Source organism: Sinohyriopsis cumingii, chromosome 13, assembly GCF_028554795.1.
Source record: "Sinohyriopsis cumingii isolate HCF-2022 chromosome 13, ASM2855479v2, whole genome shotgun sequence".
NCBI lineage: Eukaryota > Metazoa > Mollusca > Bivalvia > Unionida > Unionidae > Sinohyriopsis > Sinohyriopsis cumingii.
The window spans coordinates 27,460,564-27,485,562 of record NC_142973.1 but is presented as its reverse complement, the minus strand read 5'-3'; the positions used below and the strand labels follow the sequence as shown (position 1 = coordinate 27,485,562).

General features: G+C 34.1%; 1 protein-coding gene across 5 annotated transcripts in view; it reads left to right on the top strand.

Annotated features, from left to right (window-relative positions):
- LOC149785096 (nck-associated protein 1-like) overlaps positions 1–24,999 on the top strand; it is a 143,140-nt gene that overhangs the window by 87,055 nt on the left and 31,086 nt on the right. For 2 of the 5 annotated variants that reach the window (XM_089978848.1, XM_089978847.1), the window contains exons 27-30: positions 3,171–3,197; positions 11,452–11,472; positions 19,908–19,990; positions 22,982–23,062. In XM_089978848.1, the coding sequence (XP_089834974.1) occupies positions 3,171–3,197; positions 11,452–11,472; positions 19,908–19,990; positions 22,982–23,062 (212 nt within the window). The remainder of the gene's footprint in view (positions 1–3,170; positions 3,198–11,451; positions 11,473–19,907; positions 19,991–22,981; positions 23,063–24,999) is intronic. The other 3 variants (XM_089978851.1, XM_089978850.1, XM_089978849.1) reach the window with 2 other exon arrangements.

The following is a 24,999-nucleotide window of genomic DNA, read 5'->3' as shown; positions in this document are numbered from 1 at the left end:
CAAAATCCCATCTCAACATTCACCCACTTGGTTATGAGCTCAAAATGCATCTGTCAGAGTCTGTCTCCATCAGGAATGTGCTTGAAAATAATTTCAGTGGTGGCTTCAATTCTTGCAAAGAGTTGGATCTCAGCCCTGAGAATTCATTTGTTTACTGGGTCTCCCCATTGTGGCAGTAGAGTTCATCAGTTTGGATTGCCTCTTCATGAGTCCATTATAAATGATACTGTTGTCTCTATGGCAACTCAAGCTTTGCACATTTGAACAAACAGTTTCCAGTTTAGTGAGGTTACATCACAGTACATGAAAGAATCTTGTTTGGCTTCCAGCAGGTGTTCCCTTCCATTGTCCAGGAATAACGATTTGTATGGATGCAGCTGTGCTTGGGTGCCCACCTCCTGCCATCATTTCAGGAGGTCAGTGGAGTGTATCCCACATGGGATTATCTATTGTATATGTCATTGGTTGCAGGAGACGCTTTATGGAAAGGGAGTACTCATTCTATCTGACAACTGCAATTTGATGAATTATCTCAGAGGGCAAGGGGGGGACCAAATCCCTTGACCTAAAACTCCTGGTTTGGCATTTTCTAAGCTGGTGTCATTAGTGATGAATCCTTATGTAAGTCTGTCATATTCCAAGTAGAATAAATGAATTAGTGGACTTGCTGCCCCAGAGGAATCAACTAATACAAACTAAATGGTTGCTTCATCCCTTTGTATTCAGTAAAATCTGTTTTCATTAGACCTGACCACTGGTGGATCTGTTATGTATATCTAATTTATTTTGTTTGCTTGACCTTAATCTGTAATTGAGGATGGAGGTTTGGTGCAAACCTGTTTTTTGTCTTGTTTGTAAGTTATAAATCGGTTGTTTACTTTGATTTGAGTTCACAACCCAGCCTTGAGTATGGCCTTAGAAGGTTCTAGAAATGAGTTTGTTTACAGATTGTGTTAATTTTCCATTAAGATGATTTTTGTCTTCAGAAAATGTTATTGTGACACAGGTCAAGTGGGGATGTATATAAATTTGAGATCAATGAGATTATTCATTCCTCCTTGAATTTCAGTCTGTAGAAGTATTTACTGTTGTGTTCAGAATTAAAGAAAAAAATTTGTTTAAAAATTATTCATTGGAATTACAATGTGCTCATTTAAATTTTGGACAAAAACACTACTTTGGGATTATTGAGGACTCTTTAAAAAAATGATATCTTATATCATTGTGATATAGCAAGTCTATTGGTATATCAGCACATTGAAGATTATTGGCACATCAGCACATTCAGGATTGGAATTCAGTTGGAACACTACTGGAATTCACTTGGAACATTTTATACTTTGGGACTTCTGATAGAACTTTATTGATTTTGAACTAAGCAAGTGTGAAGAGGGAGAAAATGTTTACCTCTGCAAGATGGAAAGGTTGATATATTAGCAAAAGTTCATTCATCTTGGATTCATTCTGCATATAGAGAATTAACCCAAGATCAAATGAAGTTATTACAGCTCATGAAGTTAATGCAGTCACCATCAGCATTGCATTCAAGCAACCTAACCTGTATACAAGCTGTGGGATGGAGATCAGAGTCATCTCTCTCAAGCTTTTTACCTCCGAGATCTTTGAGACCAAAAGGCTCACTCAGACCTTAAGAGACCTATAATAGGTGCACAAGAGGCCACATTCCCAGGTGTTTGGCAGCCTCTTAGTGATGCTGCACTACAACTTCCAATTGATTTATGGGGGATAATAGCCCAATAGCGATGTCTGTGCATATGGAATCACTACTCTAACTAGGTATCTCATGAGTTAGATGCTGCTTTAAATACCTTTGGTGACTGGAGATAACCCCTCTCTAGGGTAAGGAGATGTAATCCCCTCCACTTCTTACCTGTTCTTCTAAAGCATTATGATCAGGTATCACATTTGAATAAGAAACCAGTTTTTGGAATAAAATATGTTTACTTGAGTAATACTTACCTGATCATTATAGGGGGCGCTCACCAGTTATTAGGTACTTTTGAGAGAGTGACGCATGTAAGGTGAAGTTGTTTGCATTTAAAACATGCACAATGGAGAGAATGGTGTCATGCCTCTATGCTACATTAATGTAATGTGGATGATATTTCTTTGGATAGTGTACTTTTGGAAACTGTACATGATTTAAGCACACTGCTAACTAAAATGAATGTTCCCTTGTGCTAAAAAATGAGCCTGAATTAGTCTAAAGTACACTATCCATAGCAGCTATTAAAATAGGGAAAAAGAATTTTGCCAGACTAGACAATACCAGCTTCTGAAAGTGCAATGAATGAATTACCAAATATATAAAATGTAAAAAAAGTTATTTGCTTTTTTTTATACAATTTACCTCTGAAGTTCAGAAAGTGAAAATGACCAAGTGGAGCTAGCACTTTTTTGAAAGGTGCACATGTGGAGTAAGGCCAAGCTGTATACTCTATAACCAATATTACACCCACCAATCATATACCAAAATAAAGGGAATTAAAGGTTCTTTGAATTATACCTAAGATATACAAGGTCTTTTTTAAAAAGCCAGTATGACCAGTGAGGAAAGCTGAGGAAATTCTTTTTCTTTAAAATCCCAACCCTATGCAAAATACAAAACTGGAGAGCACCACCATACAGATACACCCTTGCACCTTCCACACAGTAACATCCTACTGACAGAGCATGCATCCTGCTCCAGTAATAACTGACTTTTAGATGGGATTTGGCACCAATCCTTGTCTAAGGAGAGATCACTCTGTATGACTCACCTATGTGGGCTGACTGGTTTAAACTTTCATAGCTAAAGTTTTTGCTTGGAACTGCTAGATTTGCAAGGTTTTGGTTGTGCTCTAAGGTATTGTGATTGGGTAAGTATTATTGAAGAAACATATTTTACTTAAAAAATTAGTATCTCACCAAAGGGTTAGATAAGATAAGATCCTTTAAAATAGAATCATCCCTGTGTGTATGGAAAATACATGGAAATATAGCCTTGGTTTTGTACAAGGGACTCTGCCCATCCTGCCAACACAGACATAAGGAAGATGTCTCCATGATATAATAGGCCATGATAAGCAGCATAAAATTGTTTTCGCAGAATCTGCACTTAACCTGTAATTTTGGTTACAACACTGTACATACCAACTTCTCCTTTCTAGGACCAAAGACAGCTTCAAGTAAACCAGGTCAGGCTTAGTTAACAGAGCAACCCCAAAAAACTGATGTTATGTGCTTTTTTCCATCAAGGGCATGCTTATTATGTGCTGTGTGCTGCTGTTCATGAGTTTAGTCTGATCTTTCTTTTGTTGTGATTTTATATTATTTCTGTTGTGAAGGTTCAGCACACTACTTACCCAACCCCTACCATTTAGGATGGCTGGGAGTAGATCTAAAAAAAACATGTATAGTCATATTGTGTATATATGTTAGCCCTGTCCTCTGTATCTTACAACAGAGTGGATAGTTGGTTTATGTGGGGGTTTTTTTTATATAAAGAAAACTCATAGAATGAAATGCCCCACATGGTGGAGAAGGAATAAATCAATCATGACTGTTACCTTTATCAATGGTGATGGAAGAAAATGCAAATTTTAGAAGATGGAAATGGACATTCCTAATGTACTGTGAGATATATAGTATATCTTATAATGATTCCTTGGAGTAGAAGAAAATAAAATAAACCAAGTCTTTGATATAATTAAAGTCATATTGTGCATATATGTTAGCCCTGTCCTCAGTATCTTACAAGAGAGTGGATAGTTGGTTTTTGTGGGGTCATTTTTATAAAGAAAACTCATAGTAGGAAATGCCCCACTTGGTGGAGAAGGAATAAATTAATCATGACTGTTAACTTTAACAATGGTGACAGGAAAATGAAAATTTTAGAAGATGGAAAAGGACAATCCTAAAGTACTGTGAGATATATCTTACAATGATTCCTTGGAGTAGAAGAAAATAAAATAAGCAAAGTCTTTGATATAATTAGGGTCCCACATTGAGATGTAGGAGTCCTAAAGTAACCATCTGTCTGTCTGCCCATCCTGTCACACTTTCTGTAACCACCAAAGCTCTGCAACCCGTACACACAACTGGATGTCATTTGGTAGATGAATTGCTTAAAACATGCAGATACGTATTATAAAAGTGAGCTTTTCTGGTTCAGTTTTGATGAAGTTATTGTTCTTTCTCCATCTGTTTTAAATGTCTTTGTAACTAAAATGGCTCAGGAACCAGTCAACATATTCTACTGTGATTTGGTATGTACATTGTCTCATAGACCTTATCATGCATTTCACTGTGGATGAAGTTATGGCCCTTGACAATTGACTTCATATTTTTTCATGGGATGTTGCTTATAACTGATACAGCTCAAGTACTATTTGACATATTCTGATGCAGTTTGGTATGAATATTTTCAGTGACCCAGATGTGCCAGTTATAGATTTTTTTCTTGTTAGCTTCATTTTTGATAAAGTTATGACCCTTGACAATTAACTACATATCGTCAGGATGCATCTTGTAACTGGCTTAAGCCAAGAACCATTTGCATATTGTGATGCAGCTTGGTATGAACGCTGTCCTGTTGACCTAGATGTGCTTTTATTGGTTTTGTCTTGTCAGCTACATTATGGATGGAGTTACGATAACCTTTGACAGTTAACTATGTCTTCATATCGGATGTTGCTTGTGACTGGCACAGCCCAACTGTCAACAAAGTGCCATATTTGTCACCGAAGTAATGAGACATCACACTCCACCAGCCTGGATGTAGTATGTAGGAAAATAAATTATGCCCACTATTTTTGCATTGGTGGGGTTTGAATTTTTTTAAATCATCTTTTGTATAATAGGAAATGAAAATAAAGAAAGTTGTTAAAGAACAAAATGATAAAAGAATAAAAGCTATGAATAGATCTATTCATATTATTTATTGAAACGTTTACAGTTATTAATACCTCTTGTCATCAATGAGTATCTGTTTTAATGTTGTTCCTTTTTTAATCTCAATTATTTTAAAATTATTTCATAAAATATTTAATGTAAGTTTGTCCTTTATTGTAATGTAACTTTGAACCAACGTCTGCCACCACAGATCCCAGTCCTGATGTACCATCTACCAAGTCACATCTTTCATAAACAAAATAAAATTGAATACAAATTTCAAAATTAAAAAGAAAATAGATTGTTGTTGCTTCTGGTGAAATTGTACATAATTTGTTGAATTTACTTGAAAAATTATGGTAAATTTGTCCATTAATATTACTTCAATTTTCTTCACTATACCCAGACAAGTAAGTGACCATAGTACCAACTTTATTCTAAGATTTTGTTTTTCCCTTTTTTTATTATACATTTTCCCCTAACTTTGAATTTAATTATATAATCCGATGTGCTTTGAAATTTTCTTATGTCATACCAATTCTTATATATCATTTACCATTACTATATATAGGGTAACATCAGGCAAGGAATGTCTGTTCTTCACAAATCAGTGATGGCAGGATTTATCTGTTCAGACTCATTGCTAATGCTGAGTCACTTTGCATGGTACGAGAGTGATTTTATTTATTGGGTAAGTTATGTGCAGGTTCATTGATAAGATTGAGTCACTTTGCATTGTATGAGAGTAATTTTATTCATCGGGTAAGTTCTGCAATGTGCAGATTATTCAGTAAAGGTCAGTTACATATTTTTGTAACAGCTATACTGTCATGGATGTTGGGGCCATTTTCAATTAATTTGTTTGACATGGATCCAAGATAGTGCGATAGATATTGGGGATATAGCTGGTGGGTTTTTTTGGAGTGAGACATCCCACATTTAGTCATCAAACATGCAAAACTATGATTAATAAAATGCATCCATGTACTTAAGTGAACAGCAAGACATTATTTTTTTTATCAATTATATCCAAATGCCATTTGTGGGGGAAAATCTTTTTTATGGGCTCATTTACCAGTACAGGGAGATGGAGGGGGAGTAAAAGGGAGGGGCTGTCACCATTGGTAGATGTGAAGGTACATGTGAGGACATGTCAGCTCTATGAAAACTTGCATGCAATGTTAAATTTACTTTTTCAGTAATATCTCCCATTAAAAGAAAAGAAAAGAGAAAAAGGAACTTTCTAGGAAACGCAAATGAGAGAAGATACATTGTGCTGTGGAAACTGTACTTTTAGTTATGCATGTCTTGGACCTTTTAATATGATGTTTGAGGTGTGTGCTATTTTTATACACAGAAAAGAAAAGTGAAATTTTATATAAGAAAAAAAAATCATTTTGTTAGAACTAAGCATGGATGAGGTTCAAAATAATTGTATGTTCCCTCAGTTTCTTTTTGTTCACAAGATTTTGCTTGGAATGAGCACATTTTTCATAGTTGATATCTGAACTGCATGTAAAAGGTGTAATTTTATTTGTTAAGGTTTATGTGCCCTTCTTGGACATTACACCTTGTATTTTGGCCATATGACTTCAGTGAGCACAACAGAAACTTTGCATTGTAATTAATTCTGATAAAAGTACATAGATTACATTGTTATAATTACAAATTGGTATAAATAGATAATCAGCTGCCACTAGAACAAGCAATTGATTTTTTTCAGTATTCAAAATTTCACCAAGAAGGACCAGGTCCTAAAGATCAAGATTTTGTTTTAATTTATTCCCCATAACATATATTGATACAATTTCAGGTTATTCACCCTTCACATCAGAGACCACTGTAGTTTGAATAGATGGTGTGAAGACACATGTGCATTTGCACTTGTGTACATTTATAGGAGTTGTGTCAGACTTATTTTCAAATGTTTTAAACTTTCATTTTCTGGTGAAGCTGTTCTAAACTGACAAAAGATTTTAAAGAAGACATTTTAAATTCAGATTATGTTTTTTTGAGGGATATTAGTACAGGTATTTTTTTATCATAAAAAGATATATGATTATCAACATTTCAGTTTATTTTCATCTGTTTATGTTTAATGTATTGTATTACCCATACATTCCAAGCCATCATGTTCTCAGTATTTTAAATTTTTATCAAAGTTTTGCTGCATCTTTGTTTAGGCAGATGCCCAGTCCTTTTATTTTGTGCTCTAACCTTCAGTCAGTATCAGTACAGGTGTGGGTCATTTTATAGGCCTGCGTACACCCTTGATATCACATTCAATGGATAATGATGGAAATAATGGTTTTAATTCAATGCTTTTCTGTCATTGTTAGTGAGACATGATATTGCAAAGTAGATATTGTTTTTATTTTTTACAATCCATACATACCATATACACTTGCTTATAATTTGAGTCCACTTGCAAACAACATAGACCCTGTTCTGCCATCACACAATGTGCCAGCACCCATGATAACCCATCCATTGGATGGTGATGGAAATAGTGGTTTTATTTCAATGCTTTTCTGTTATTGTCAGTGAGAAATAATACAACAAATTAGATGTCATTATTTTTGCAATCCATGGATATATACTCATTAATATCTCGAGTCCACCAGCAAACAACATAGACCCTGGTCTGCCATCATATAGTATGCCAGCAGATCAGGATCTGTTTTGTTTGTTCACTTTATTATTCCAAGCAAACTGCATCAACCCAGATTGCTGGCACAGAATCCAATGACATATCTGGGTTTGTGTAGTTTGCTTTGGCATTTGGTCTTGTAAGTTAGTATATAAAAGAATGTATTTCAGTGAGGGGAATAAGAAAAGTATTATTTTTTAGCAAATTGTGCATTTTCACCATTGGTTATTGTCTTGTGTTATTTATCTCATTTCTGTATCAAATTAATGATTTTAATGCGGCAGCAGATGTAAGGAAAATCCCCTATCTATGTATTGTATAAGTTACCTCTGTTTCTGGCAAGGGATTCTGTACCTATAGTAAGTATTTGAGTCATTGAAAGTCTTATAAATGCTTTCAGATTATATAATCAACAGCCATACGAATCTTGATTCAAGTACAATACAGTTATATAGCAGATATCTATTTGCAACATTGTACGTATGAGCCATATCCTGTATATAAACTAATTTTCTTTTTACATTACGCAACTTCACAGATAATGGTAAGTGTGTCATTTATTTGTGCAGTTTTACCACCCACTCTGTGCCTACTTGAACATGATCTTATTTGCCAACCACTCTCAGCCTACTTGAATATGATCTCATTTGCCAACCACTCTAAGCTTACTTGAACATGATCTTATTTGCTACCCACTCTAAGCCTTCTTGAACATGATCTTATTTACCAACCGCTCTTAGCCTACTTGAACATGATCTTATTTGCCACCCACTCTAAGCCTACCTGAACATGATCTTATTTGCCACCCACTCTAAGCCTACTTGAACATGATCTTATTTGACAATTACTCTTAGCCTACTTGAACATGATCATTTTTACCAACCTCTTGATCATGATTTTATTTACCAACCACTCTAAGCATACTTGAACCTGATCTTATTTACCAACCACTCTAAACCTACTTGAACATGATCTTATTTACCAACCACTCTAAGCCTACTTGAACATAATCATATTTACCAACCACTCTAAGCCTGCTTGAACATGATCTTATTTACCAACCACTAAGCATACTTGAACATGATCTTATTTACCAACCACTATAAACCTACTTGAACATGATCTTATTTACCAACCACTCTAAGCCTGCTTGAACATGATCTTATTTACAAACCACTCTAAGCCTACTTGAACATGATCTTATTTACCAACCACTCTAAGCATACTTGAACATGACCTTATTTGCCAACCACTCTAAGCCTACTTGAACATGATCGTATTTACCAACCACTCTAAGCATACTTGAACATGCTCTTATTTACCAGCCACTCTAAGCATACTTGAACATGATCTTATTTACCAACCACTCTAAGCCTACTTGAACATGATCGTATTTACCAACCACTCTAAGCATACTTGAACATGCTCTTATTTACCAGCCACTCTAAGCATACTTGAACATGATCTTATTTACCAACCACTCTAAGCCTACTTGAACATGATCTTATTTACCAACCACTCTAAACCTACTTGAACATAATCTTATTTACCAACCACTCTAAACCTACTTGAACATGATCTTATTTACCAACCACTCTAAACCTACTTGAACATAATCTTATTTACCAACCACTCTAAGCCTACTTGAACATGATCTTATTTACCAACCACTAAGCATACTTGAACATGATCTTATTTACCAACCACTCTAAGCCTACTTGAACATGATCGTATTTACCAACCACTCTAAGCATACTTGAACATGCTCTTATTTACCAGCCACTCTAAGCATACTTGAACATGATCTTATTTACCAACCACTCTAAGCCTACTTGAACATGATCTTATTTACCAACCACTCTAAACCTACTTGAACATAATCTTATTTACCAACCACTCTAAACCTACTTGAACATGATCTTATTTACCAACCACTCTAAACCTACTTGAACATAATCTTATTTACCAACCACTCTAAGCCTACTTGAACATGATCTTATTTACCAACCACTAAGCATACTTGAACATGATCTTATTTACCAACCACTCTAAGCCTGCTTGAACATGATCTTATTTACCAACCACTCTAAGTCTACTTGAAAATGATCTTATTTACCAACCACTCTAAGCATACTTGAACATGACCTTATTTACCAACCACTCTAAGCCTACTTGAACATGATCGTATTTACCAACCACTCTAAGCATACTTGAACATGCTCTTATTTACCAGCCACTCTAAGCATACTTGAACATGATCTTATTTACCAACCACTCTAAACCTACTTGAACATAATCTTATTTACCAACCACTCTAATCCTACATGAACATGATCTTTTTTCCTCAGAATGATGTGATTCTCAATAAACTGAGTCCAAAAAGTAGAATAGCATATTAGTTATTTTTTGCCTTTGCTGTAACTTTCAGAGTACCATATTTCTCTGATTATAAGCCTATACTTGAATATAAAGTCATACCCAGTTTTTACACAATTTAGACAATGCTCTGCTGGTCAGAGAGCAGATGTGCTTTTGGGATGGCCTTTTGTCCATTGTACATTGTCTTCCATCTGTCCATCTGTTGGCATGAATTTGTTATCGCTTCTCTTCCTAAACTAGTTGTAGGATAGGCACAAAACTTTACACACACTCATCTCAAGGTATCATTGGTGCTACCAGTAATTGGAAATGGTGCCACTTGGACATCTAATATGGCCACCACATTGACCATCTGAAAAATGTTGTATAGCCATTCCTTCTGATAGATGGTTAGATCAATATCGGGTTTTCACTAAAAAATAATGTCTAGTTTTTGCCCTGAATGAAAATGGCATCAATCTGACATCCAGTAAGCATGTCATATTAATATGGGTTTTTTACTAACTGACTTCCTATGATACCTATTTGATTCTCAATGAAAATGGTGAAATTTGATATCCAGATATGGCCATTATTGTAGAGATCTTCAAAATGTTTCAACTCCATCTGAACAGAAAATCATATAAATATGGAATTTTTTCCAGAAAACTTGTGATGTCTAGTTGATCCTCAGTGAAAATGGTTCTGCTTGGACAACCCATATAGCCACCACATTGACCATCTTTAAAATCATAGTATTGCTAGTCTTTCTCATTTGATGATCATATCAACATGTGGTTTTAAGACTTCTTAGGATGTCTTGTTTGTTCTAGATGAAAATACTGCTGATTTAACATCCAATATAGCCACATTGAAGCCATCTTCAAAATCTTGTTATTACTACTCCTGAATGTATGGTCATATCAACATGGGGGTTTCTAGTTGGTCTTAAAACATATGTTGCCAATCTGATATTCAATATGGCCACCTGAATCGATGTCCATATTACTGTTGATTTTCATCAAAAGACTTCTTATGATATCTAGTTTGTCGTAAATGAGCATTGAACCAATCTTACATGAAATATGACTGCCACAATGACAGTTGAAGTTCATGTTATCATTACTTCTCATGTTGGCATCGTGTTTTTGCCAGAAGACTTCTTGTTTGCTCAGAAATGAAAATGATGGTAATCTTATATTTAATATATCCACTGCAGCAATTAATTTGAAAATCTCATTATCTCATTATCACTAAAGAATATCAGACATGGTTGGCAACTGAGCAGTTAAAAAGAATGAATAATCTTATTGGAATCTCTGGAAAATCATTTTGGTCACAAGAGCATCAGTCCCATTGACTCATGCTGGCTCTAGTCTAAGAAAGCCTTCCCACACTTTTAAATACATTTAAAAAGGTGAACCTGCCAGGCTTATCATGGGAGAAAGGCTGTGCTATTTTCTTATGGAGACTTATTTTTCTTGTTCTTTTTTCTATACATTTGTAAACATCTTTCAGTTGTATCATGTTTCATTTCTGACTCTTTCTAGACTCCAAAGGTACTGCCTCCGGTGAGTTCCATTGACTGTATGGGAATGTGTGTCTATACAGTGCATATCATATATATCTTATCCTTTTGATATGCATCGTGTATTGTATTTCATTTCAGTTTATGTAATTACTGCATGGTTTTCCACAGCTGAAAACCCAGTTCAGCAAAGTTTATGGCAAAGTATCCATTAGTTTATACTCGTTATTCTGTACCTTAACATAGTGTTTTTAGAAGGCAAAACACTAACTACATTACAGGGTCTTTTGTGTTAATGCATGAAGTCTATCAGAAAAGTTCTACATACATCAAAGAACTATGCACAGTTATGTATGAACATGCATCTTCACCGTTCCTTTCACCCATTTTTACCTGGGTTAATTTGCCTTCTGCTTGCATGACATGGCCCTGAACAAGCATGTGTAAAATAGTAACTGTGTAAAAGTGGCATGTGAAATGATTCAAACCAGCTTTAACAAGCTGAATCACATAAGAATATGGGGTTATTCTTTTTTAAACGGCTTAGTAACCTGTTTGAATGATTGAAAATTTTCAGAAATGATAGTTTCACAATTTCCCATTTGTCCCTTTCACCCTGAAACAGATCATACCATTTAAAAGACTTATTGTTTTAAATAAAAATGAGCTATGTAATCTATTTGAGCTTAATTCATATTTCGTAACATTGTGCAGTTTCTCAAGCTGGTGTCCCTGTATTCGATTTCAGGTTTAGAAACAAGGAGGTGCTTGGTTTGGTTGATTGGCATGGTGGAAATGTTAATTATTTACACAGGAGTTCATCACATCTTTAGACCATCACAATTGAAGTTAGAGTGTAATGGTGTCATAACCAGTTCATTCACTTATATTTGTACTTTTTATCCATTGATTGACACAACCCATTTGCATGAAATGGAAACTACTAAATGTCAGTAGAAACACTATGAAAGATAAAAAAATGCAAAGACTATTGTGCATCTGTTAGCTTCTGTACAAGAACAAAGTACCAAGAAGCCTATTATCTTGTCATAGAATGGATAGGAGGATCAGAGGAGTTCTTGAAGGTTTGCATTTTTGTCAACAAAAGTATATCATCATGTTATTCCGATACTCCTGTGTCATTAAAACATGCACACTCCAAAATTAAAATAGTCCTTTTATTATCTGCTCCCCCCCCCAGCAAGTAATACAGGTATGTATAGTAATCACTACTGTGTATACTTGCTTATAGGTTGAGTCAAACTGTAACCAACATGCATCCTAATCTGCTGTAGCAAAATATGCCCACAGATCAGGGTCTATCTTGTTTGCTGTTCTGAATACTCCTAAAAAACCGCACAGACCCAGATCTGCTGGTACACTATGCAATAGCAGATCTGGGTCTGTGCAGTTTGCAGTTGGACATCTTATAAGTGAGTATATACAATAAGTTCATTTTTCTTTCAGTCCTTCTGTAAATATTTCAGGTTCCAGAGCTAAATTTTGAACCATTTATGGTATTTCAACTTACCGTGGTATACCTGTGGGCATTGAGTTGCCTATCACCTGTTGCACTGTTCCAGTATTTTAGTATTTTCTGAGAAATGGCATTAAACCCAAAACAACCAGTATTTTCATTTTGCCAATGAAACAGTTATTTGATAAGGACATGGACAGGTATGGATTATTCAGTATTTAGTAGTATAACGATGGATGCTTGTACCATAGAATAGATTAAGTAGTTGTGTATCTGAGAATTATGGACAAGTCTTTGACAAACTAATGGTAGGGTTTTACAGGATAAATAGACTATTGTCTTCCCGTATTCCATTCTCTTGCCTGTAAAACGTGTACGGACCATGGATCCCTAAAATCTCCTGTACCTTGAAGGGCTTTTTCTTGATGGAAAATTAACATGGCCATAGGAAATTCGTGACGTTTTAATCTAAATACATGAATAAGAGAAAAACTTAGTTGTAAAGTCAATAAATAAAATATTAATGATATTCACCATTATTAAATATACAGCAAGATGTGCTGTTTTCTGTTCTAGAGTTGGATTTGCTGTTGTTTCAGTTTTAGTATTAGCCTTCCTTGCATAACTTGTTTTATCTCAGTCTATTTTTATTTTTATTTTTATTTTAAATTTCTTTCAGAATATTATACTATATTCTTTCACCCAACAAAAGTATTGTATGCTACTCCAATGTTTTTCACAATTAATATTTCATTGTTGAGTATTTTGCATAAACAAATTGACTGAAAATGCATTTTAAAATTTTTTCATTCACTCAGGTTACTGTAGTATCATCAGTTTTCGTAGAGGACCAGTTATCATGGTTTTCATTGTTGAACCACAAATTTAAATCCCCAATGAAAAATGAGCCATGTAGGATGATGACCCTCCCCATTTTCTTACAGTATTTCATTCCTAGAGATTAACACATCTACTAGTATTTGATAAATCAAGGTCAATACTGTAATCTGGTAATTAAATATTAGCTTTTATATGTGTTTTTTTAAAATTTTTATTTTAACCTTTTGAAACAAGAATTATAAATCATTTTGTATTGTTTCAATGCACACGTTCGATAAGGTATCCGATAGATGTAATTTTACACTGACTTAAATTGATATATGAGGTAAGTAAGGTTAGAGAGAAATTAGAGAAAAAGCATAGTGTATTCAAACATTAGTAATTCTGAAAATGAAAGAAAAAATAATACAAAATAACAGTATATGAAAATTAAATTTAGTACATATTCAAATCGATCCTTCATTGGAGTACAACTGTTGTTGAAACATTTAAATCCTTCTGAAAGCACATGTCATTTTATCCATGCATTTTTAATCCAAGAGAACAACAATCCTGTAAAATACTATAACTATTTCTTGAAACACTATTATTAATGAAACACTATGTATATACACTAATTACAGCAGAGTATTAAAGCTCACACTTCACAGATTTTTGGACAAAGCCATTATCAACATCCTGTCAATCAAGTCTCATGTTACTCACAAATTCTAATTAGGTAAATAATCTCCAAATTGCTGAATTAAACAAGTCCAGCTTTCTCAAAACCACTGATAATTAGGTCCAATCTTTCACTCATTGTCACGTGAGCGGCAATTATCCATTCAGCATGAACTGACTTGATTAATGAGGTATCAAGGTTTACTAATACTATACACTGATCGTCACCAGTAACATCTTTTTCTGTAATGGCGTCCACGACCTATTTAGCATACCACTCGTGGAAGTATGACTTTAATTCTTCTTTAAAGTTGGTCTGTACAAGAGGCAGGCCCAAACATTAGCTGCCTGGTAAGCAAGTGCCTGCACCGTTTTCGCAGCTTCTGATGGGTTAGGAAGTCCAGGAACCGAGGGGGTCTAAGTTGAATTTTACCAATTTTAAGCCACTGTGTTAATGCCATGATCGTCAGAAAGTACTGATGGTGCAACTTGATGGACAGTGGTTAAAGTAAGAAATCATTCAGTGATTAATCTTGACAGGTGTTTTATTTGTGCTCACAGAGATGGAAGTATTGTTTTAGTGTTGTTGGCTGCATCGGCTTCGACTGATGTTATTCACTTGGTCGAAAACACAGTGTAAGTATTGAACTTGCTAGACCTTGATTTGTGCTTATACAGATGGTAGTATTGTTTTAAATATTAAAGTGACTGCCATTTCCATTGCCATAGTTTTATTCTGTTGTATTCTTTATTTTGGGTATTTGTAGAGGTAAAAGCCATGAAATTAAATACCTACTAACATGCAGACTTTGACATTCAAAACCACGAATTTAAATACCTACAAAAATGCCCTTTTTAACAAAACCATGAAAATTGAGCCCAACAGAAATAAATGATACCATAGTATGTAAAACAATTTAATTTTGAAGTATTTAGTCCAAAGTTGTTAATGTGTGTCTCCTGCCATAAGCACATTCCATGCTTTTTGGTGGCTCTTTCATTCAGTGTAAACAGTTCAATAAGGTCCAATTACATACATGTTCGTGCATGTTTTAAATGCTATCACATGATAACTGAGAGAAAACCCACTAAAGCAGAGCCATGTAATTGAACTCACCTTCAGTTAGTCTTTGCCACAAAGTCATTAATTCATTTAAAAAGGCGTGATTAATGATTACAGCTCAGTCTGGGATTTAAGCTGTGTTTTGCTGTATTCACATGATACCCCACCAATTTTTGAAAAATACAATTATTTCATCACAGTTGATTCAGTTCTTATCTTAAGCGCTAATGTCTATTGACAGATTGACAAGATAAAAAGAAAAGGACTTTAATGTCAGACACATTCGGTCCTGTCTGACGTTAAAGTTTATCGAATAATGTTACAAAACATGTATTTGATGATGATATAAAAATTCCAGTTTTGTTGCTCGTCTTCTTTTCTTTTGTTTCCTGGTTTCAGGTTGAAGGCTAGATTTTAGTTATTGTATGCACTGCCACACAATAGTTAAAAAATCACATGGTGAGGGAGTTGTAAATCACATGGTGTGAGGGACTGGTGTTTTCATAGTAGGCTTACATGGACTGAGGGGCAATCATTCTGTTTTAAGATTTTGATATGTTTTCATGTCTTGTTCATCCTATGCTTTATTGACATAAAGTGTTTAAATAATTGGGACAACGTGTGTGTGTGTGTGTGTGTGTGTGTGTGTGTGTGTGTGTGATTAGGATTTTATAATGTAGCTTTAACATATTTTCAGTCATATCACTACAATGTCTGCAGTGTGGCAGTTTACAGTGATGTCTAGCACTGTGGAATCATGCTGCAGACATATAGCATTATGTCCCACCCAGTCATATTATCCTGACATCAGGCCGACCATTCCTAACACTAAGTCCTTAATGCTGAGCGCCAAGCGAGGCAGCTGTTAGTACCATTTTTGTAAGTCTTTGGCATGACTCAGCCAGGGTTTGAACCCATGACCCCCCGTTCCGAGGCAGATGCTATAACCACTAGGCCACCAGAGCGGTCAACATAATGATAGAATAATTTAAATTTTTTGCACTCTGTGTCAGATGTCCAGCATGTATTAGTAGCTGGTCATTTTAGTTTATTTGTTGGACATGACTGGTATATATAGTTGTTCTTAAACCATTTGTATAGATAGGGGTATCAATTTTCCAGAGGTGTCTTTTAATAATTCATCCACCTGTATGTTTTTTATGGTGCCATTAAAGAAAAATTGTCAGTTTTGTTATTTCCTGTGTTTATCTCCATTTCATAAACAATGAACAATGTTGCTTATAAAGCCATGAAACTTAATGTGTAGATTTCTGTGGACTACTGCCCTACCTGAACAGTTTTTTTTTTTTTTTGGCCTGTTTTTCACATTCACGTGGAAGCATTAACCTTTTGTATCTACAGTAAAGACTGTTTATAACATTTCACAAGGGACTGTGTTTTATTATGTTATTACTTAGAAATGTGATATCCACACTTTACTTTAAAAATGTTTATGTTTGTGTCCATATTGATGTATGTCAGTGATGTTGACTGTACATGCAGTGAACAAGATTTCCGATATGACGGAAGTGTCAGCGTACATGTACATACAGCGTACATGTACATACACAAGTTGGAAAGAACAGATAACAGTCATATGCATTTTAGATTAATCTGACATTTTTTGTTGTTTTTCATTGACACGCAAATGCTCATAATGAATATCAAGTGTCACTTTGAGCTTGTAGGTACAGTCTAATATCCACTGGGGTATTGAGAACCTTGTTCCATGTACAATAGTTTGTACTACATCATTGCTGTCCTTATCACTTCAGTAGAGCAAAAATGTGTAACTTCTTTGCGATCACTAATTTTACAAACAATATCTGCAGTTGTTTGTATCACAGATGTTAGACTGTCACTATCAGAATTTAATCCAAAAAATCAACTTCTTCATTACCAGGCCCAAGTAGCAAGTGGAACATCATCATTGTATGTTTGCCAACTAAACCATGCCTTAACAAAACAGGGGAAATGTCATACTTTGTACACTAAATCAAATCGATTGCAGACAATAAATATAATTCACCCTCAGGTTTTTTTAAAGGCTCATGAGGTATGTTTGGATGAGTCCTTGGAACGTAAGAAAGATTTACTTCAAGATGTACTCATTAATTCAACATACAGGTATAGAATAATAGCTAAAGGTTATTTTCTTAGTTATTTTGGCAAAACAAGTTCAAAACAAAGCATTTCTTGTCATGCTTTTATTGCATTGAATAGAAACCTGTGATTCTAAATTGTTGATTGTGAATGAAGTGTTTATCAAACTTTTATTACCTGGCATTTTTGTTACACCTTAGTTGTATGAGATTATGAAAGAGGCCTGATTATCACACCTTTGTTAACGAGTGTTTTTGTTATGTCTTTGTTATTGATTCAACCACTATTGTTTACCTGGCTTTGGCACATCCAGTGATAAAAATGTTATAACTGAGCTAAATTTCTCTGATAGCACAAATAAATAAAAAAATTGCTAATACCAATTAAACAATGTAATGAAGGAATGTTATAACAAAGCCCTGTAGTACATAGTAATTAGGAATTTTGGCAGGGAAATTAAACTTGAATATTCTAACAGAAAACATTTTAACGAAGAATGTAATAAACATGCTTTGCTGGAGCACTATATCTCATAGTCGACTAAACAGTCACAAAACTTGCTACTTGCATGATTCCTTGGTAGCTATACCATACACAGCCAAAATTAGATGACTTTAAACAACTTGTTATGCATCAGTAGTAGCATTAGGCTTTTAGTACTGCTGAGGCAGTAAGTCACCACAGAATCTAGTATTAGGAGTATCTTTTACTCATGCGTGTTCATGAGTATACTTTACTTGAGCATGTTCATGAGTATACTTTACTCGAGCATGTTCATGAGTATACTTTACTCGAGCATGTTCATGAGTATACTTTACTCGAGCATGTTCATGAGTATACTTTACTCGAGCATGTTCATGAGTATACTTTACTTGAATGTGTACATGAGTATACTTTACTCAAGCATGTTGATGAGTATACTTTACTCGAGCATGTTCATGAATATACTTTACTGAAACGTGTTCATGAGTATACTTTACTCGAGCGTGTTAATGAGTATACTTTACTTGAGCGTGTTCATGAGTATACTTTACTTGAGCGTGTTAATGAGTATACTTTTATTTGAGCATGTTCATGAGTATACTTTACTTGAGTGTGTTCATGAGTATACTTGAACATGTTCATGAGTATACTTTACTCAAGCATGTTCATGAGTATACTTTACTTGAACATGTTCATGAGTATACTTTACTCGAATGTGTTCATGAGTATACTTTACTCAAATGTGTTCATGAGTATACTTTACTCAAATGTGTTCATGAGTATACTTTACTCGAGCATGTTCATGAGTATACTTTACTTGAGCATGTTCATGAGTATACTTTACTTGAGCGTGTTCATGAGTATACTTTACTCAAGCATGTTCATGAATATCTTTTACTCAAGCATGTTCATGAATATCTTTTACTTAAGCATGGTCAGTGAATTGTTATTTGTAGATGACACAGTTGTTATATATAAGTTACACATTTGCATGAAGTGCATGAGAGCTGTACAAAATTTGAAAGACATATTTTTGGTTTGACATGTACCAGCAAACACTGAGATCACTTTTCAGATTATGATGAATTAATAAGAAATTGTTTTTATGTAAAATTTATATATCACATACAGTCTTAACTGGTATATCTTGAATTATAAATATATATGGAAAAATTTATGCTTTGTCAAATGTTAACAAAATTCCAATTATAAAAATTCTGAAAAGTATGTTAAGTTCATGTGTGGGTATATGACAGGTATATCATTGACCGCTAAAACATCTTTCACTTGTTTACTATCTTTTAGTATAGGAATGATCCGAGTTCGCATGACTTGTAGATAATGAACAGTCTCTCATTATATGAAGTAGTAGGGTGATGGGGAAGATGTCTTGATTTCAGTTTTACTATTCCTATTTTTGTGTGACTTCCCATCTTACCAGCTTATGTAAAGTCTCTTAACTACATCAGAATATTTAATAGTGGGAATATTAATTGTTAGAGTCAATATCACGACCATATATGGCGTTGAGTAGATCAATATGCCATCCCTATTTCTAACAGATAGACTAATCATGCTTTGTAAATACTCAGCAAAGCCAGTGATGCAGCCACAGATTTAAATCCAGTGATGCAACCACAGATTTAAAGTCAGTGATTCAGCCACAGATTTAAAGTCAGTGATTCAGCTACAGATTTAAAGCCAGTGATGCAGCCACAGATTTGCTGAAACTGAAAATTGTGGCTTTAATAAACTCCATGTATCATTGTTTGTAAATGTGCTCATGAATTTCAAAATGTCATGATGCTACTACTTTGGTAATGAAATGTTTAATGTTTTACTGTTTTCACAGATGTGGACAGTCTTCTGATGAGGATGACAATTATTGGTGTACTCCTGTCATTCCGCAGCCTGGCTCAGGAGGCGTTACAGGATGTAAGATATAAAAGATTTTACAGTGGTGTTTATTGCATATGAAATTTATCATGAATTTACTGATTTCTGTCTTTTTATTGGATTGGCATGCAGAAAGTCAATATTATGCCTCTAGTTGTATGCATTTTATATGAAGTGAACAAATTGTAAGATTCTGTTTTGAGACTACTTTGTGTCGTTTACAGGAGGTGATTCTAGGATTCACGGATGTGGAGCCTATGACCCCTTGATATTTTCTGCAGGGTCATCTATTGATGGCCAATATTTCGCTAGGTTCCTTTTTTTTTTCTCTTTGAAAGACAAAAATATGGTTTAAATTTCCTTTTTGTGATTTGGCCCAATCTCATTTATGATGTTTAATGTAAATAAATTAATAATTTTCTTAATTTCATTTGAGTCCTTCTTTGTGTCACATCACCTGCACTTTCTCCATTAAGTTGAAAAAAACCATTGTATATCATTTTAACTGCAAAATTAAATGTTTATGATGGATTGCCTGTGATAGATGGGCCTAATGCGGAGAAGTCAGAAGTCTCTCAAATTTTTATATGAAATTAAATTTACTTATGGTGCTTTTACTCTTGAGCTAGGTCAGTATGGTACAGTTATTGCTTACTGCCAATGTGTTAGCTAAATTGCACTTAGTGTTTCCTCTATCATATTTGTTATTTTCATTATGCAAGTGGCATTTGAGTGCAGCAGCCCCACAGTTTAAAATGTTACATAAACTTATTTTTGCTGAAAAACAGAATCATTCTGCTTAATTTGCATATTAGTTAAAGGCTGTGTCTACTATACTGCAACCCTCCTGCTGTGATCTTTTATGGAAAAAAAGTGTTTTAACTTGCAGCCTGAACCATTTTAGAAAACAAAATATTGAATGACAAGTAAATGACAATCTCTTCATGTGTATGCATCGAAAGTGAGACAATTTTAAGATTTCTACTACATTTTTATCCTGACAGAGTCAAACATACATATTTAGCTTAGCAATTTTGTTATAGTAAGCAATGATACCTACACTGACTTTATTACTGTTCCATATTTTTTCAAAAGAATCATTTTATTCAGTTCTTGTGGTGGACAGGATGAAGAACTGGAAGCCTCATGAGATTTATTAAAGTGTGCGATTTTTCATGGAAAACTTGTTTGCAAATTACCTCATGAAAACTTGTTTGCATGTGGTCATCATTTAGCTGTGTTAAATATGAAAGTCTCGGGAAGAAAAGAACATAACTATTCTTGCTAAACCGTATGTCTCTGTCAGTCAAACTCCCATCTTGATGATGCACATCACAGCTAAAGTGGCAAATTCACAACCAGCAACATGATGGGTGCAGAGATGCACAAAATTTGCACTGATTATACTGATAACACAGTGGGGATGAATCTTTTATTTGATCATAAATTATTTTGCATCATTGACACAAAAACAGCCTGGATTAAATCCTGCTTTTATGAGCTTTGGCATGCAAATTGTGAAGTTGTCATGTGAGGTGATAATTTTAAATGAAATAAGCTCTAGTTTTAGATTTTATTTATATAACCCATTTTCACTTAATGAATTGAAAAATACTGTTGTGATATGACTTTAAGGTGTTCGAAGGTCACATGTTATGTCATAACTTGAAATTACACATTAAATAAGGCATATCCAACCAGCAGGCCATATGGCCCATTCCTTCACATTGTGTGGCCTGTGGCCATGTAGGCATTTCTTTTGAAATTGTGCATTTTAATTAATACTTTTTCCATTTTCCTGGATTGTTTTCTGATGATGTTTTATCTATCTACCACAATATGTGACTATCTTGTTAACAATATTATTACATACATATAATAAGAATGTTTTTAGTTTCATGTAATAATTGTATTGGATTTTCGTATTAGTAAATTGTTCTTGCTCGTGCAGCATATGAACTTAAGTATTTGTTCTGTTTTGGCCCCACATCTAAAAAGTTTGGATGCCCCTGCATTAAATATTAGACAAGGAAACTAGGTTTATCAAATGGAATATCATTATTGACGTCATTTTGAGATACAATAGAATCTGTTCTGCTCTAGAGGATGAAACTACTGGTAGTCAATACTGTTATAATTGTTCGCAAAATACTGGTACTTGATTTACATTGTAAATTTTTTCTTACATATTCAGTTAGTTATGCACAAATAGTATCTTTTAATAACATCCATGTGTCAAACAGAAATCCATGTCGAATTATATTTCTCTCTGATAATTTCACAAATTTAATACTACAGCAATTGTTATATACATAGGTCATCAATGTTGACTTAGAAATTATCAAGTTTATTATTATTGTGTTGAGTCAGATTGAAATTACAACAGCTTAAATAGTAATTCAGTTCATAATTGATTAAATTATAATCTGTACATTTACTAAATGTTTACCTTATATAACATAAGAATCCAAATTATAGGCGATTCACTCATGAAGGTAGTTGGGTGCATGCTGGATGAGTCATCCAGTTAAGTTTCAGTGGTAGTCTTTTATCCCTTTACCTCATTCAAGTCAAAGCAAGCCAGATTATACCCAAAGATGACATCATAGATGACACTACCAAGTCTTGTTGCCATTGTAGGATTTTTATTTCAGTTATAACAACTTTGCTTAACCAGTGCGGCACAATGCTGTAGAGATAATTAAAACTTTTTAAAGATGAAATGTAAATATAAAGATTGAATATTACATACATTTTTAGCTGCATAAGCTGATGAATGAAGTAGTTTGCTTGCAAATATATGATCTATGATGCAAGTGATACAAATTTGCAAGTGGGCTACTGTATTCAGTGGTCTACTGTATTCATCACCTCAATAATGCTCAAAAAGTAACTTTCAGTACTTACATAATTTCTTCATGGTTATTTATTTATCTTATCATAATAATTGTTATTAAATCATTGATAATTAATTATAACAGTGAATAATTAAATAATTACCTTATTAAATATAAATGTTACCCTTAACAGGTGCTAGAGGACCGCATCTCTTTCATGATGGGACCGATCAAGGATATTCACCATTATGTACCCAGCACCAAGGATTCATTGGTAAGAAAAGTCAATAAAATTGCTAGGGTCACATATTTTAAATCTTTATCACACCACACTCAATCCAAAAGAAATATACAACCTGCACTTATTGGAGGGATTACAGGGCTCGACATTTATATTGGAGATCACTTGCCCAGTCAGGCATGTTCTCACAGAACCCACTTGCCCTGCCAAATTCAGAAAAACTGTAATAAACTTAATGATATGTGATTGAATTAATACTGTACAATTAATAAAACTTGAATCTAGCACGCTCATAGATATTTCAAGAAATTTTTTATCTAAGTCAGCATAAATTTAAAAAGATGAAAGAATTGTAAATGATTAGAAATTATTGCAGAAATAAACATAAACAAGCATATAACAAAATGGTTAAATCATAACATTATTGTAATCTTTTAGTATAAATCTCTTAACAGAAACAGGCCATTATCCTCATTAATAGCAAGTCACCTTTACTCCTTTTTCCAAATCTGCTGATTGGATAACAGATGTATATATGATGGCAAAACTGCTAGTTTGATTAACAGATCTTATTTAGGTGGAAAAATCTGTTAGTTTGGATGACAGATCTTAATTTAATTGTGTTGTTTAACAGGCTTGTGTCATATATATATATATATATATATATATATATATATATATTTCATGCTTACACATATAATCAAGGATCTGATATGCAAGTATCTATCTTGTTGGAACCATCAAGATAGACTTACAGCAGCATTGCTTACATTTGGAGTGTTTTGAGTAAAGAAGAGAATTCTTAAGCAAAAGTCCTGTAATGATCACACTTGAAGTACATGTGCAAAATGGTGTATTTTGAAAATTACTTTATCACATAGTTTTCTTATAGTATGTGCAGTTTCATATTTTTGATGTAACAACGTGTTACATATCACTTTGTATGATTCTGATTGGTCCAGATAAGCCCATACAATTATTGTACAGTATTCTGTTTACTGATTGGCTGAGATCATTGGAAAACTTTTTTTACCCCGCCTTCTGGAATTTTTTGTTTTCAATGAACATTTTGGCAGCCATCTTTTGACCGGAACAAAGAAATGGAATTGGGGGGAAAGTGATCTATTCTGTCTGAATATGGACACTATTTCCCCATAGGGGTTTGTTATGTCGTGAATAACAATATCATCATATGAAATATGGCATAAAACTCCAAGACAAGAACAACAAGAAGTAAAACAAAGGGTGTTGCTCTTTTGATAGCAGGTGGTTGTAGATGGGGTGGGGGGTGGTATATCTGTAGCACAGAATCCACCCTTTATACAAGCATCATTTAAATGTTAACTTACAGAACTAAATATACTCACCTCTGTTTACAGAAGAAATTGTGGACATAAACTGTTCTCCCAACAGACAGAACTTTTTCCAACCATAGCATATTTACGCAGTAAACCATTCTCCCAACTGACAGAACTTTATCCAACCATAGCATATTTACGCGGTAAATATTTGATGCATATCCGACTCAGAAACAAATTTGTTTATGTCTTCTGTACAGTCTACTGTTCCAAATCAGATACTGCAAATATACGGTCACAAATACATAACAGTAAATATGGGAATTCCTGCATCCAGTAAACCCTCTTTTAAATGAATACTGCAACAATTTAATGTTTAGTTTTGACATGTTAGGTTGCGTAAACATGATCATCTACTGCACTGTAGCGGCTACTGCATCAAACAATGCAACATCATGCTCATTGGACATTCTGTTTTGAAAAATGATTTTGTCTGTATAAAATGTTCTGTTTATTTGGAAAGACACTTGTTCTTGACTTATAGTTTGTAAGAAAAGTATAATCTACTTTTAAACGTTAATACTAGTTCAACTTTGTTAGAGACTATTTTTTATGTACAACAAATGAAAGGTGCAACGTCTTTCAGAATGAATGAAATTATTCATTTTTCTT